This window comes from Lissotriton helveticus, chromosome 7 (assembly GCF_964261635.1).
Source record: "Lissotriton helveticus chromosome 7, aLisHel1.1, whole genome shotgun sequence".
Lineage (NCBI taxonomy): Eukaryota > Metazoa > Chordata > Amphibia > Caudata > Salamandridae > Lissotriton > Lissotriton helveticus.
The window spans coordinates 1,024,352,732-1,024,365,662 of record NC_136068.1 but is presented as its reverse complement, the minus strand read 5'-3'; the positions used below and the strand labels follow the sequence as shown (position 1 = coordinate 1,024,365,662).

The 12,931-nt window shown below is 49.1% G+C and overlaps 1 protein-coding gene and 1 long non-coding RNA gene across 2 annotated transcripts in view; one reads left to right on the top strand and one right to left on the bottom strand.

Annotated features, from left to right (window-relative positions):
• Window positions 1-12,931, bottom strand: part of LOC144769587 (tetratricopeptide repeat protein 1-like) — a 167,283-nt gene that overhangs the window by 17,836 nt on the left and 136,516 nt on the right. Inside the window, exon 3 of the mRNA XM_078653747.1 lies at window positions 7,577-7,689. Within this exon, the coding sequence (XP_078509873.1) occupies window positions 7,577-7,689 (113 nt within the window). The remainder of the gene's footprint in view (window positions 1-7,576; window positions 7,690-12,931) is intronic.
• LOC144769588 (uncharacterized) overlaps window positions 1-12,931 on the top strand; it is a 133,247-nt gene that overhangs the window by 94,125 nt on the left and 26,191 nt on the right. The window contains exons 7-9 of the long non-coding RNA XR_013598726.1: window positions 3,481-3,589; window positions 3,682-3,765; window positions 3,854-3,905. This is a non-coding gene — a long non-coding RNA (uncharacterized LOC144769588). The remainder of the gene's footprint in view (window positions 1-3,480; window positions 3,590-3,681; window positions 3,766-3,853; window positions 3,906-12,931) is intronic.

The window sequence follows — 12,931 nt, the reverse complement described above, 5'->3', positions numbered from 1 at the left end:
TTATGATATTAATTTGGAATGGATTGAAAAGACTATATGTGCATATTGCTATAGTATATACAAATGTGCAGAGTGTCGTATGGCATTTACTACTATTCAGAGGGTGGGAAAGGGCTATGACTCTTAAGAGCCGAAGCCTCTTGCTGAACTCAGAATCTCTGGAGTCCACTCACGCCGCAAGTTCTTCCAGGTAATAATGACGCTTTCAGGCAACAGGGGCGTTAATGGTAAGAGAGAAGCATCAGGGCGATTAATGGTGAGAAAGAAGCAGCAGGGCGATTAATGGTGAGAGAGAAGCAGCAGGGCGATTAATGGTGAGAGAGAAGTAGCAGGGCGATTAATGGTGAGAGAGAAGCAGCAGGGCCATTAGTGGTGGTGAGAGAGAGGCATCAGGGCAGTTATGGGGAGCGAGAAGCAGGCAGGGCGTGACTAGTGAGTGGGGAAGGTGTTAACAGTAGGAGGGAGACGGGAGAGTTAATGGTAGAAGGAAGACAGGACGTCAGCGGAGAGAGAAGGCAATGGGGGCACTGTAAGAGAGAGACGGGCATTAATAGAGAAAGGAAGACCGGGGCGTCAGGCAGGCCCCTGCTACGCTTCATGGAGTGCGGGGCTTCCTGCCCAAGGCCACTGAATATATTTGGAGACATGGGAGACTCGGCGGCTCCTCATCGCGTTCCGGGAGGTGAGTGGGCACCGTTTTTATCACGCCTCTGAGGAGCATTCGTGGTGAGATGGAGACATGGGCCTTAACGGAGAGGGCAGTGGTTTTAGTGATGAGATGGATAGAGTGGTCCATGGAAAGGAGACCTTGTGTCAATGGCAAAGGGAGACGGGCATCAGTTATGGTTATAGGGAGAGCATGCGTTCATTATGCTTTAGGGGAAAAAGGCAGAGGTAACCCTGAAAGTAAGAAGGGGTGACATGGAGGGCTTGGCTTCACAAAGAGTTGAGGAAGGCAGCCAGTAGAGCAATAGGAAGGAAAATCGAGACCTCGCCATAATAAAACCTAAATAAATGTACGAAGAGGAAAACGAGAAAAGAAAAAGGAGCTGGGCTTTTTGGGGTGTGTGGAGAAAAGGGACAGGGCAATGTGGGAGAACGCAGACGAAGCAGTCAGCCACGTTTGTCTTAAATAACATGTCCTATACACTGTTTTACACACCTATGATTGCTAGTCTCTGTGTAATGTGTGCGTTATGTACGGTGCTGTTATGTACAGTGGTGTTCATTCGACTTCCTATGTTGCTGGAGTGCATTTGTTTTTATTGCAACTGATTCTATGACTTTTAGGGGTGTATCCTCGAAAGTCTCCTGTTAATGTGGCTGACCTGCTTGCTGAAGTGCACTTTATACTTGCTTTTGAGTGACACCAAGTATTGCTGGTTTAATTCGATTCCGTTTGCTGACTTGTGATGCACGGCTTGATGGGTGCATGCTTTTGTTTCCCTGTGACTAGTTTGTTCTGATATAATTGTCTTATTTGCAATAGTTTTCAGTACACAGTTTGCTCAATCAATCAATCAATCAATCAGAGCATTTGTATAGCGCACTACTCACCCGGAGGGTCTCAAGGCGCTGGGGGGAGGGGGTCCGCTACTGCTCGAACAGCCAGGTCTTGAGCTGCTTCCTGAAGGCGAGGTGGTCCTGGGTCAGGCGGAGGTGGGTCGGAAGGGAGTTCCAAGTCTTGGCGGCCAGGTAGGAGAAGGACCTTCCTCCTGTGGTGGCTCTTCGGATGCGGGGGACGGCGGCGAGGGCGTGGCTGGTCGATCGAAGCTGGCGTTTGGGAGCGTAGAAGTTGAGGCGGCTGTTGAGGTATCCTGGTCCTTGGTTGTGTAGGGCTTTGTGTGCGTGGGTGAGGAGCCGGAAGGTGATTCTCTTGTTGACCGGGAGCCAGTGCAGGTCTCTCAGGTGTCCGGAGATGTGGCTGCGGCGGGGGATGTCCAGGATGAGTCGTGCTGAGGTGTTCTGGATCCGCTGGAGTCTCTTCTGGAGTTTGGCGGTGGTTCCGGCGTAGAGGGAGTTGCCGTAGTCCAGACGGCTGGTGACGAGGGCCTGGGTGACCGTCTTCCTGGTCTCGGTGGGGATCCACCGGAAGATCTTACGTAGCATGCGAAGGATGTTGAAGCACGACGAGGAGACGGCGTTGACTTGTCTGGTCATGGAGAGGGAGGAGTCCAGGATGAAGCCCAGGTTGCGTGCGTGGTCAGTTGATTTGGGTGCGCTGCCCAGGGCGGGGGGGCCACCAGGAGTCGTCCCAGGCAGAGGGTGAGGATCCCAGGATGAGGACTTCCGTCTTGTCCGAGTTCAGTTTCAGGCGGCTGTTCGACATCCATTTGGCTACGTCTGTCATCCCTTCGTGCAGGTTGGCTCTGGCGGTGGCGGGGTCGTTGGTGAGGGAGAGGATCAGCTGGGTGTCGTCGGCGTAGGAGATGATGTTCAGGTTGTGCTGGCGTGCGATGGCTGCGAGGGGGCTCATGTAGACGTTGAAGAGTGTTGGGCTGAGCGAGGAGCCTTGAGGAACGCCGCAGATGACTTCGGTGGCCTCCGATCTGAACGGGGGGAGGCGGACTCTCTGTGTCCTTCCGGCGAGGAAGGAGGTGATCCACTCCAGTGCCTTTTCCTGGATTCCGACGTTGCTGAGGCGCTGTACTAGGGTACGGTGGCAGACAGTGTCGAAGGCCGCGGAGAGGTCCAGGAGGATGAGGGCCGCTGTTTCTCCGTTGTCGAGCAGGGAGAAATGATTTTGTGTGACTACCTGGATTCCTGGAGTGCCTCTGACTTCGTTCTGTTTCTTTACTTTTTGTGACTGTTGGTCCTGCGGGGAAACATTTTCAATTTATGTTGTCTTGTTTACTGGGAGCATTGCTTTTATTTTCCTTTAGTGTAATAGGCTGGCTGGTGAAGTGCACTTCCCATAGTGTGCAGTCACTTCAATTTGCCTTTAGGTGACTACCTGGCTTGATGGTGGTTTTCTATTTGATTCATGTAACTCCTTGTCTTGATGAGTGCATTGGTTTTAGTTTGTTTGAGGTAACTGCTTCACATGCTGGTTTCATCACACAGCTGACACCCACCCTTTTGGGGGTCGGGCTCGCTTGCTGCGCTCGCTACAGTACAGTATGCAAATTACTTTGCGTCTCACCACTTTGAAATGTCACCCACCGCCCCTGTTTTCATCTAGAAAGGTTTACAAACATCGAAAATGAAAGGATCTGCAACATTTTAAACTATTAGGGAGTGTTCTATCAACAAAGAAAAAAATCACATAACCGCTTTAAATTAAACGTTTCAACCAAAACGAGGCAGGAGTCCTCCGGAAGCTAAGTCAAGCCAAGTAGAAACAGAGCCATGAGTTTGGGTGAGTGCAGCGCTTCAACTAAGTAGGCTCACTTAAAATCACCAGGGTGAACCGATACCATTAATGAAAAAGAAGTAAGGATAAAACCGCATACTAACAAAAGCTTGTTCTCTCGCTTTCAGACTTTCGAACCAGTTGGCTTCACAGGCAGCGTAAAATGAAATCATTTTCCGCACCCCTCATTGCATTGCATCAAGAACGAAGATATTGCAACATTGAAGCACACTGCAAGTGAGTTGAATACAATGCTTGCACAATGGATATTTAATCTAATCCGCTACAATGGACAACTAAGTAGCACTGTAAATTTCCTTTCTTTTCAGAAAAGGTTAAAGCCATGAAAGCACGCAGTAGAGGCATTAAACATTGAATAAAATGGAGTCCCCCAAGCACGAGTGACTAAACAAGTAAGCAGCTCCGCAATATGTACCCTCGCTGAACATATGAGCAAATTCCTTTGTTTCCAGATAAAATAAAACAGTTTTCTTTTCACAGAATTTGAAATACTCCAACCAGAAGAAACTTTGAGCCACAAGTTACGATTCAGGTACTTTCACCTCACTAAATAGAAGAGATCTAAAGCAGTCTTACATATAGAGAAGGGATTAAATACAATTATGTTTTTCTTTAATTTTTCAGATTGCACAGAGGCAATTTGCCCTGAAAATAATCCCTTGATAATACAGGGAGTTGAACCACGTCAGCACTTTTCTAGGATGCCATGAGGGCGTTTTGCAAAATGCAGCCCTAAGGCAAGATAGGGATCATGAACTAAAATATATCCCACAATGACCTTGAGTTTAGCCCCGTGGTTTAAGGAACTCTTAGAAAGCCAGTCAAATAGTTGTTTAAAATATACAATACAGATCTTGACAAATTGTTACTGTAATGTGATTCTTGCACTTTTGATTAATGTGATTTTTGGCACTTACTCACAGAAACAATTGTTTTCACCTTATGTATTGATTTGTTATGTTTAGTAGGTGTATCGGTTTATGTTTTGGCATGCATTTGAATGTCATGAAACATGTGTAAAAGGTGTTTAAGTAATGGCAAAGAAATGGCCAGGACCAAGATAAAGTATTTCAATTGGTCCTCAATCTGCTATAATAAATAGCAGGAACTAAATATAGGGTGGCCAGATCCCATCTTTAAAAAAAAAAAGTTTCTCACGTCCTATCTGGCCATCAAAATTGGACGGAACCTCTCTTCCCAAGAAAACCTGAATAAGAAGCCATCTTTCAGAAAATACAGGACACGGCAATCAAGTGATCCCATGACGCAGCCACTCAGCCCTTAGAGTAACACCATTACTCAAAATAGGTCTAGTAGTAGGAATATTACTCATTTTCTGGTCACCTAAACTGCTGCACATATAAAGCAGTTTCCAAAAGAGCAACCCTGTGCTTTCACAGCTACACTCTCAAGCCTCAAAGTTCTAACCTCAAACGTTTGAGGCTAGTGTCTGTAGGGGTGATGGAATACTGGGAAAGATCAAGTGAGGCTGGTCCTCCAATTGTACAAGCAGATGAACATCAGCCCAAAAAATCTAGTAACAATACATAGACCTAGTCCTCCAGAATTTTCTTCAGAACTCTGGTATTTATGGTTATGGGAGAAAAGAAATATAAGCGCCCTGGAGGCCAGTTCATGGAATGGGCAGCCACCCCACAAATTTGTGAGATGGAACAAGAGAGCAGAAGTTGGGAAGTAAAGCATTCTCCAAACCCAGGACGGTCATATCATGGGGCTCAATGTCATGGATGTTGGTAACCAAGCTAAATAAACAATATCCCAACTGGTATTATTGTATAGACAGTTAAACATGCATGCAGAAAGCATTGCAAGAACAGAAATAAGGAGACTCAAATTGTTTTAGAACGTGCACATGGCATCGTATATTAGGGAACAAAATTATAATAACGGTAGAAAATACAGTTGTATCAGCACTGTACATGAATAAATAACAAAACAACCCGAATTGGACTTGGTGCTGGGTATGTGCAAGTGACACATGGATGGCGACGCAAGTGACAATTGTGTTCAGCGTGAACGGCGCAGTGCGAAATGTGTTCAATATATACAGTGAATCGGAAAGTTAATATGGCTCAAATTCAGAAACAATGCAGAGGTAAGTATTCTTTTTAGCAATGATGATTCAGATGAGCCAAACTGGGGTATGCGCCATTTAATGAGCTGACGGGTTGACGACGTTTCGATCCTTGTAAATCAGGATCTTCATCAGGACCGGGTTGTATTTCAGAAAAACGGTGATGGAGGAAAGGAGAGAGAGGTCGGAGAGAGGTCTTGGGGAGAGGTCGGGAAAACAGGTCGGGCAATGAATGATCCAGGGGACCGAAAACTCATCAGCTCCTGACATCATACTGAGAAAATGGAGATGACCTCTGCACGAGCACCGAAGGCATAACAGAAACTGCCAGCGTATTTTAACTCGGCAGCTCGAGCTCTCGAGGAAGCGGAAGTACTGCACAGGTCCTGATTTACAAGGATAGAAACATAGTCGACCCCTCCGCTCATTAAATGGCGCATCCCCCAGTTTGGCTCATCTGAATCAGCATTGCTAAAAAGAATACTTACTTGTCCAATTCGGGTTGTTTTGTTATTTATTCATGTACAGTGCTGATACAACTGTGTTTTCTACCATTATAATTGTGTTTCCTAAAATACGATAAGTGCACGTTCTAAAAAAAATTGAGTCTCCTTATTTCTGTTCTCGCAATGCTTTACCAGTTGGGATATTGTTTATTTAGCTTGATTGCCTACCCTGATCCCAACGTGGTCTATGGGTCATACTCCTGTAGTTAGTTACATGGATGTTGATAAGGCACGACTAAGGTGGTCAGCAGATCAGTTCTCAGATCAGTTCTCTCTCTCCAGCAAACACACTGCTGTTGGAAAGAAACACTTCCACCAACCATCCAGAATACTACCCCTACTAACTGGATCCAGAATACTTCCCTGGTTAACTGGACAGATGAGGATACAACTATGGCTTTTTGCCAAGTTCCCAAACCCTTCCCTCATCTCAGTCTTCTTCTACAACTCTCTCTCCTTCCCCGTACTCCATCTTCTTATCAATTTAGAATTCCAATTCTGCCCACGGGCAGTGTCTGGAGCTACACATATGAAAAAGTGAAGAATTAACTACCTTAGCTGTATTATGTGAGAGGTACCGGACCTGATATAATGTTTGGCAGCCTACTCAGCAAACCTCAAAATACAAGACTGTATTCTCTACTGATGACGGTTAATAAACCAGAAACACGTGTCTAGAGATCAGCACTATCTGCGCCAAGCTTGGTGAAATACTCGAAAATATCGGCGCGAGCTACAAGAGACTGCATTTCTCAGAATGCCAGGGGTGAACCTTGCCTGAGAGGTCAGAGGTGTGCTCCCACATCCTGTTGTCTATTTAAAGTATTCCTGTGAGTCACTGAGCGGACGAGCTCGTGGATGAAGCACCTGCGCACCAGTGAGAGGTACCGGACCTGATATGTTTGGCAGCCTACTCAGCAAACCCCATAATACAAGACTGTATTCTCTACTGATGACGGTTAGTAAACCAGAAACACGTGTCTAGAGAGCAGCACTATCTGCGCCAACCTTGGCGAAATACTCGAAAATATCAACGCGAGTTACTAGAGACTGCATTTCCCAGAATGCCAGGGGCGAACCTTGTCTGAGAGGTCAGGGGTGTGCTCCCACATCCTGTTGTCTATTTAAAGTACTACCGTGAGTCATTGAGCTGACAAGCTCGTGGATGAAGCAACTGTGCGCCAGTGAGAGATATCGGACCTGATATAATGTTTGACAGCCTACTCAGCAAACCCCAAAATACAAGACTGTATTCTCTACTGATGAAGCTTAATAAACCAGAAACACGTGTCTAGAGATCAGCACTATCTGAGCCAACCTTGGCTAAATACTCGAAAATATCGGAGCGAGCTACAAGAGACTGCATTTCCCAGAATGCCAGGAGCGAACCTTGCCTGAGAGTTCAGTGGTGTGCTCCCACATCCTGTTGTTTAGCTGTATTATTGACAACTGAGTCCCAGGGATCTATTCATATGACAACCCATATACAAATACAAAAAGGACCCAATGGCCTTTAACTCTTTAAATTCTGAGGTCTTCATCCAATTGTCCAAAAAGCCAACTGCATTACAATTTGGATAGCAATAATGTTGGAGATCCTACCTGTTTCATTCTTGCAGCTGCTCTGTTCGAGAACAGAATGGCCCTCTCCTTCTGGTAACAGGCTGGACATATCTGCAACCCTCGTGTGTAGGAATCTTCTGCCTCTATGTATTCTGAAAATTGAGAGATATGGAAATGAATATAATACTTTAGTGATCAATATGTTCCTGCAAGCCATCCAGACAACACATACCAATGGCCATCAGCTCCTTCAGACCTTTAAGAATGAGTTTTTTCTCTATATTTCCTACATAATTTGGTATTTGTGCCATCTGCTGCAGGACATTTTGTTAAAAAAATGACTGTTTCACTGCGTACGAGTATCCCCAGTCAGAGGTCAACAGATTAAAATATGCAACAGGAGCTTGATAAATATTATTTATTTATCAAGCGCCTGTTTACCTTGCGGATGGAGTCTAAAACATAAAGGCAAGCACATGGTGTTGATGGCAAACTGTTGGGAAAAAGGCCACTCTCTCATGGATTATCTTACTCCTAAATGTTCTACCCCTATCTCCGCTGCTTAAGAGTGGCCACACAGAGTCAAGGATATATAAGCTTCTCCTGTCCAAACCATGTAAGAACCTTACAGTCAATGAGAAGAAGTGGGACGCAGAACCCAAAACGACTTCTATCGAATTTGATGAGGAAAGCATACATATGACTCCCTTTAGGAACAAAGGTTTGTCTACACTCTCTCAAACAAAATTTATGATTATAAATAAGGCCTTCTGGACACATACTCTGCACATCACACCAAATAGAAAATTATATGGCAGGACCGGAGGCTTCGGATTATGCCTTCTTCCTTTGCTTTATTCTTACACAGCAGCAAGAAACAACACAAAAACAACAACATTTCCCATGAACACTTGGGAAAACAAAAGTCTTATCAGGAGTCCTTCGTCAGTGTCCGCACTTTGACCAGCTCCCATCATGCACTGCTGCTGTTTCCTCTTCCTTCGCTGCTCAGCAGCAAGATAAGTGATTTTTTCTCTCTCTCCTGGGTTTTGGGGGTTCTTGCGGTAGCGTTTTTGTCTGGAAGTTAAACTCTAGTCTCTTGCTTTTTGCAGATTCCCCCTGGTTATCGCGGGACGCTTTCAGTGCTCCTAACGCGATTTTAGAGCCCAGTTGTAGCGTGGTGTGGTCCTCCCACCGCTAGAGGACGAGCACTCCTCTCTGTGGCCAGCGCGAGTGAGAGACGCTTTTTCAAATCGTTTTTTGTGCGTTGACACAGACAGCTTGTCCTGCCTCCTGGCCGGACACCCTGTGGGGTTATTTTTCTCCTGTTTTTCTCACCCTGAACGCCCTGGTGGGTCTGTATCTTGCACATTTCAACAACCTGCGGGGTCGCAATAAGCACCTGTTTGCTGGTGCAGTGGGGAGCTTTTCCGGGTGGTGCGCTGTGATAGAGAGGGCTGCAGCGTCCCCAGGGCTAGTCCCTTAAATTGTGTGCCTTTGTGCCACCCACATTTGCCTGTGCTCCCTCCCAGCTTCAATTTGGTGCCCGTGAGGGTCCTTCATTAATTTTCTGTTGCCACAGCTCTTGTATACCTGCAGAGCCTCACTTACCTCATGATGCAGGGGGAGCAAGGCCAGTATCCAGAGGAGGACTCTCTGAATTACGTCCCTTGGGATGATGACTTTTACCAGGCGGTGGATGACTATTTACAAGGCCGTGGATCAGGCCATGATACCCCTAGAACAGCATCTTACGGCACGGTTGGATGAGGCCTATGCGAAGCTGGTGGCCCTTATTCCCGCGCAGGCCACGGTCCAGGCCCCTGCGCCTTCTCCCTCCCCCCCCAATAAGAAGCCTTGCACTGAGGGGGTAGACGTAGGCTTTCGCAAGGGTTAAAAGTGCATTTTTGGTGCAAAAGTTGCCCCAACCCAACCCTTTCCCCCCGGAGGTTTTCCCTCCAACCCCTTCGGACTGTGTCCCCAGAGCCACAGGATGATGGGGACTCCCCAGACACGGATGAAGAAGCCTGCTCCTCTAGGTCATGGCTTCCGTCCCAGGCTTCCACCTCGGCAGGTCCTTCTGACATGTTAGACCCGGACGATATCGTCCACCCTTTGGATGATGAGTTTTACCAGGCGGTGGATGACTATTTACAAGGCCGTGGATCAGGCCATGATAACCCTAGAACAGCGCCTTACGGCACGGTTGGATGAGGCCTATGCGAAGCTGGCAGCCCTTATTCCCGCGCAAGCCCCGGTCCCGGCCCCTGCGCCCTCTTTCCCCCTCCCCCGCCCCCAATAAGAATCCTTGCACTGAGGGGGTAGACTCTGAGGCTTTAGCAAGGGTTAAAAGCGCATTTTTGGTGCACAAGGTGCCCCAACCCGACCCTTTGCCCCCGGCGGAGGTTTTCCCTCCAACCCCTCGGACTGTGTCCCCGGAGCCACAGGATGATGGGGATTCCCCAGACACGGATGAAGAAGCCTGCTCTTCTAGGTCATGGCTTCCATCCCAGGCTTCCACCTCGGCGGGTCCTTCTGACATGTTAGACCCGGACAATATCGTCCACCCTCGGTCTTCGGACTGGGTGCCTGGGGATAAAGTGGCCCAGTATGTGGCTAGCCGTCTGCGCAAGCCAGTGGATAAGGACGCCTGCAGCCGTCTTAGGGCGGAGTGTCCTCGCCCCACCTTAGAAGGGAAGGTGGCGATGACTCCTGATATTGACCAAAAGATGGCCACATTCTTAGCAAAGTTTGTGAGGGACCCTAGGAAAGGTATAGATCGGTCCTGGCGTAACTGCAAGAACAAGCAGTTGGATGTGGTGGGGCCTATGACAAAAATTCTGGACATGGCCCAGGAGGCCAAGATCTTGGGGGGGGATCTTATTTCCCCGGAGGTCCTTTTCAATTGGGCGCAGCGGGCCATTGTGTTTCTTGGCAATGCCAATTAGGCCCTTTCAACGGAGAGGAGGAGGTCGCTCCTTATTAAGATCGACCCTAAGCTGGGTGACCTCGCCTCTTCCGAGGCTGGTGCGGTGGCGCAAGGGGGCCTGTTCGGGGACCCTTTCATCAAAGAGTTAGGCAAGTTTGGAGCCACATTTACCTCCCTGGACAGGGCTGTCCAATATTAAAAAGGTTTTTGCCCCACGGGTTTTTGAAAGGGCCGGACGTGGCAGGGGACGCTCGTTCGTCGTGGCAACAGCTCCGATCAGGGGCAAGGCTCCGGCCGCGGACAGTTTCAAGACAACGCCCGCTTCAATAATTTCTATCCAACGGGAGGACAAAGGTGGCGTGGCCGTGGGGGCCAGAGAGGCCAGCAGCAGGGTGCTGGAAGAGGTGAGTGTGCTACCCTCAGCATGTTTGCGGGTAGGGGGGCGCTTGGCGCAGGTCTTCCCAGCTTGGGTTTCCCTTACAAGTGACGCTTGGGTGCAGCAGACGGTCCAGGGCTTCCAGCTGGAGTTTCATGGCCGTCCGTGTCAGCTACAGCGTCCCCGCCCCATTACTTTCTCGCAGCGAGATGCAGACTTGGTGCGCGAAGAGGTTTCCGCCCTCCTCCAAAAAGGGGCGGTTTGTTGTGCTCGCGAACACCCCGGGGGTTTCCTCAGCAATCTCTTCTTGGTCGACAAGGTCGACGGGGGCCGGCGGACGGTCATCAACTTGAAGGAATTCAACGAGTGGCTCGTGTACCGCCATTTCAAAATGGAGGGTATACACCTCCTGAGGGATGTGTTGCGTCCGTCCGATTGGATGGTCAGGCTCGACTTAAAAGACGCTTACTTGGCGGTACCAATTTTCCCTCCTCATCGACGTTTCCTCCAGTTCAGGTGGGATGGTCAGGTTTACGAATTCACCATGCTTCCTTTTGGGCTCTCCTCAGCGCCGTGGTACTTCACAAAGGTGCTTCGGCCGGCGGTGGAGGCCTTGCGTGCACGGGGTATGAGAATGACCAGTGTCCCGAGCGGCTATCATCCCAGTTGCAAGTTGCAGTCGATCTCCTTCAGGGACTGGGTTTCGTTATCAACGAGAAGTCCCTTTTGGTTCCCGTCCAGTGTAGAACCTTTTCGGGGTTCAACACAGACTCAGTGTCTTCCACTCTGAGTCTCCCCGCCAGGAAAATGGCAAAGATCAGACACGAGCTGCGCCAGACTCCGGCGAAACCGCAAATTTCCCTCCGCCAGTTGGCGTGTTTGGTAGGTCTTCTATCGTCCTCAATTCAGGCCATGTTCCCAGGTCCTCTTCATTATCGGGCCATGCAACATCTGAAGGCGTACCACCTCAGGAAGGGCCTGACGTACTCTCAAATGATCCTGTTGTCGGAGGAAGCGAGAGACGAAATGCAGTGGTGGCTGACGCACATGGACGCCTGGAATGGCCGTGAGATTTTTGGTTCAGCCCCGGACATAGTTATCGAATCAGACGCCAGTCGATCCGGCTGGGGAGCCTGGTGTGGGATTTTTACCACAGGTGGCGCCTGGTCCACACAGGAGCAGTCGTTACACATCAACTGCTTGGAGTTGCTAGCAGGGTCCTTTGCGGTTCAGTGCTGGACGAAGGACAGAGTACAGTCGTGTGTCTTCCGGATGGACAACGTCTCGGCGGTCAGGTATATCAACCATCTGGGGGTACCAGATCCAAGATGCTAGCGGACCTCGCGAGGGACTTCTGGCACTTTTGTCTGAACCATCAGGTGTCGGTCACTGCGGAATATTTGCCGGGTCGGCAAAACGAGGTGGCCGATTGGCACTGCCGGAACCTTCTGGATGCCAGTGTGTGGAAGGTGGACCCTCAAGTGTTCTCCTTGTTGGCGGAGGCGTGGGGTCCCTTCTCAGTGGATCTGTTTGCGTCGCGCCTGGATCATCAACTCCCGAGGTTCTTCAGTTGGCGCCCGGATCCGTTGGCGGAAGCGACGGACGCTTTCCTCCAGGATTGGTCAGGCAAGCAGGGGTATGCGTTTGCCCCGTTTTCAATGATAACACAAGTATCAGAGTTGCTGCGTCGTCAGTTGGCAGAGGTGGTGGAGGTCTCAAGTTTGGTTTCCGGTTCTACTGGAACTTTCTTGGGATTTTCCAATCCTACTCCCCCACTCTCCTCACATTCTGCTCAATCCGGACAGGGTTCCCCACCGGTTAGTCCAGGAGGGATCGCGGAGGCTGATGCCCTGGAGGATCTCAGGCGTCGCTGGACACTCCCAGGACCTTCGGGAAAGGCGGAGGACTTGCTCTCCGAGGCATGGGGAGATGGCACAACCAGGAGATAAAGGTCAGCCTGGCATAGATGGCGTCGGTGTGTGCGACCGAGTTTTGATCCCTCGGGGGCAGATGTAGTCCACGTGCTTAATTTTCTGGCCAGTTTGGCGGAGGATGGTCTAGCCTACCGGTAAATCATGCTTTCCGTTCA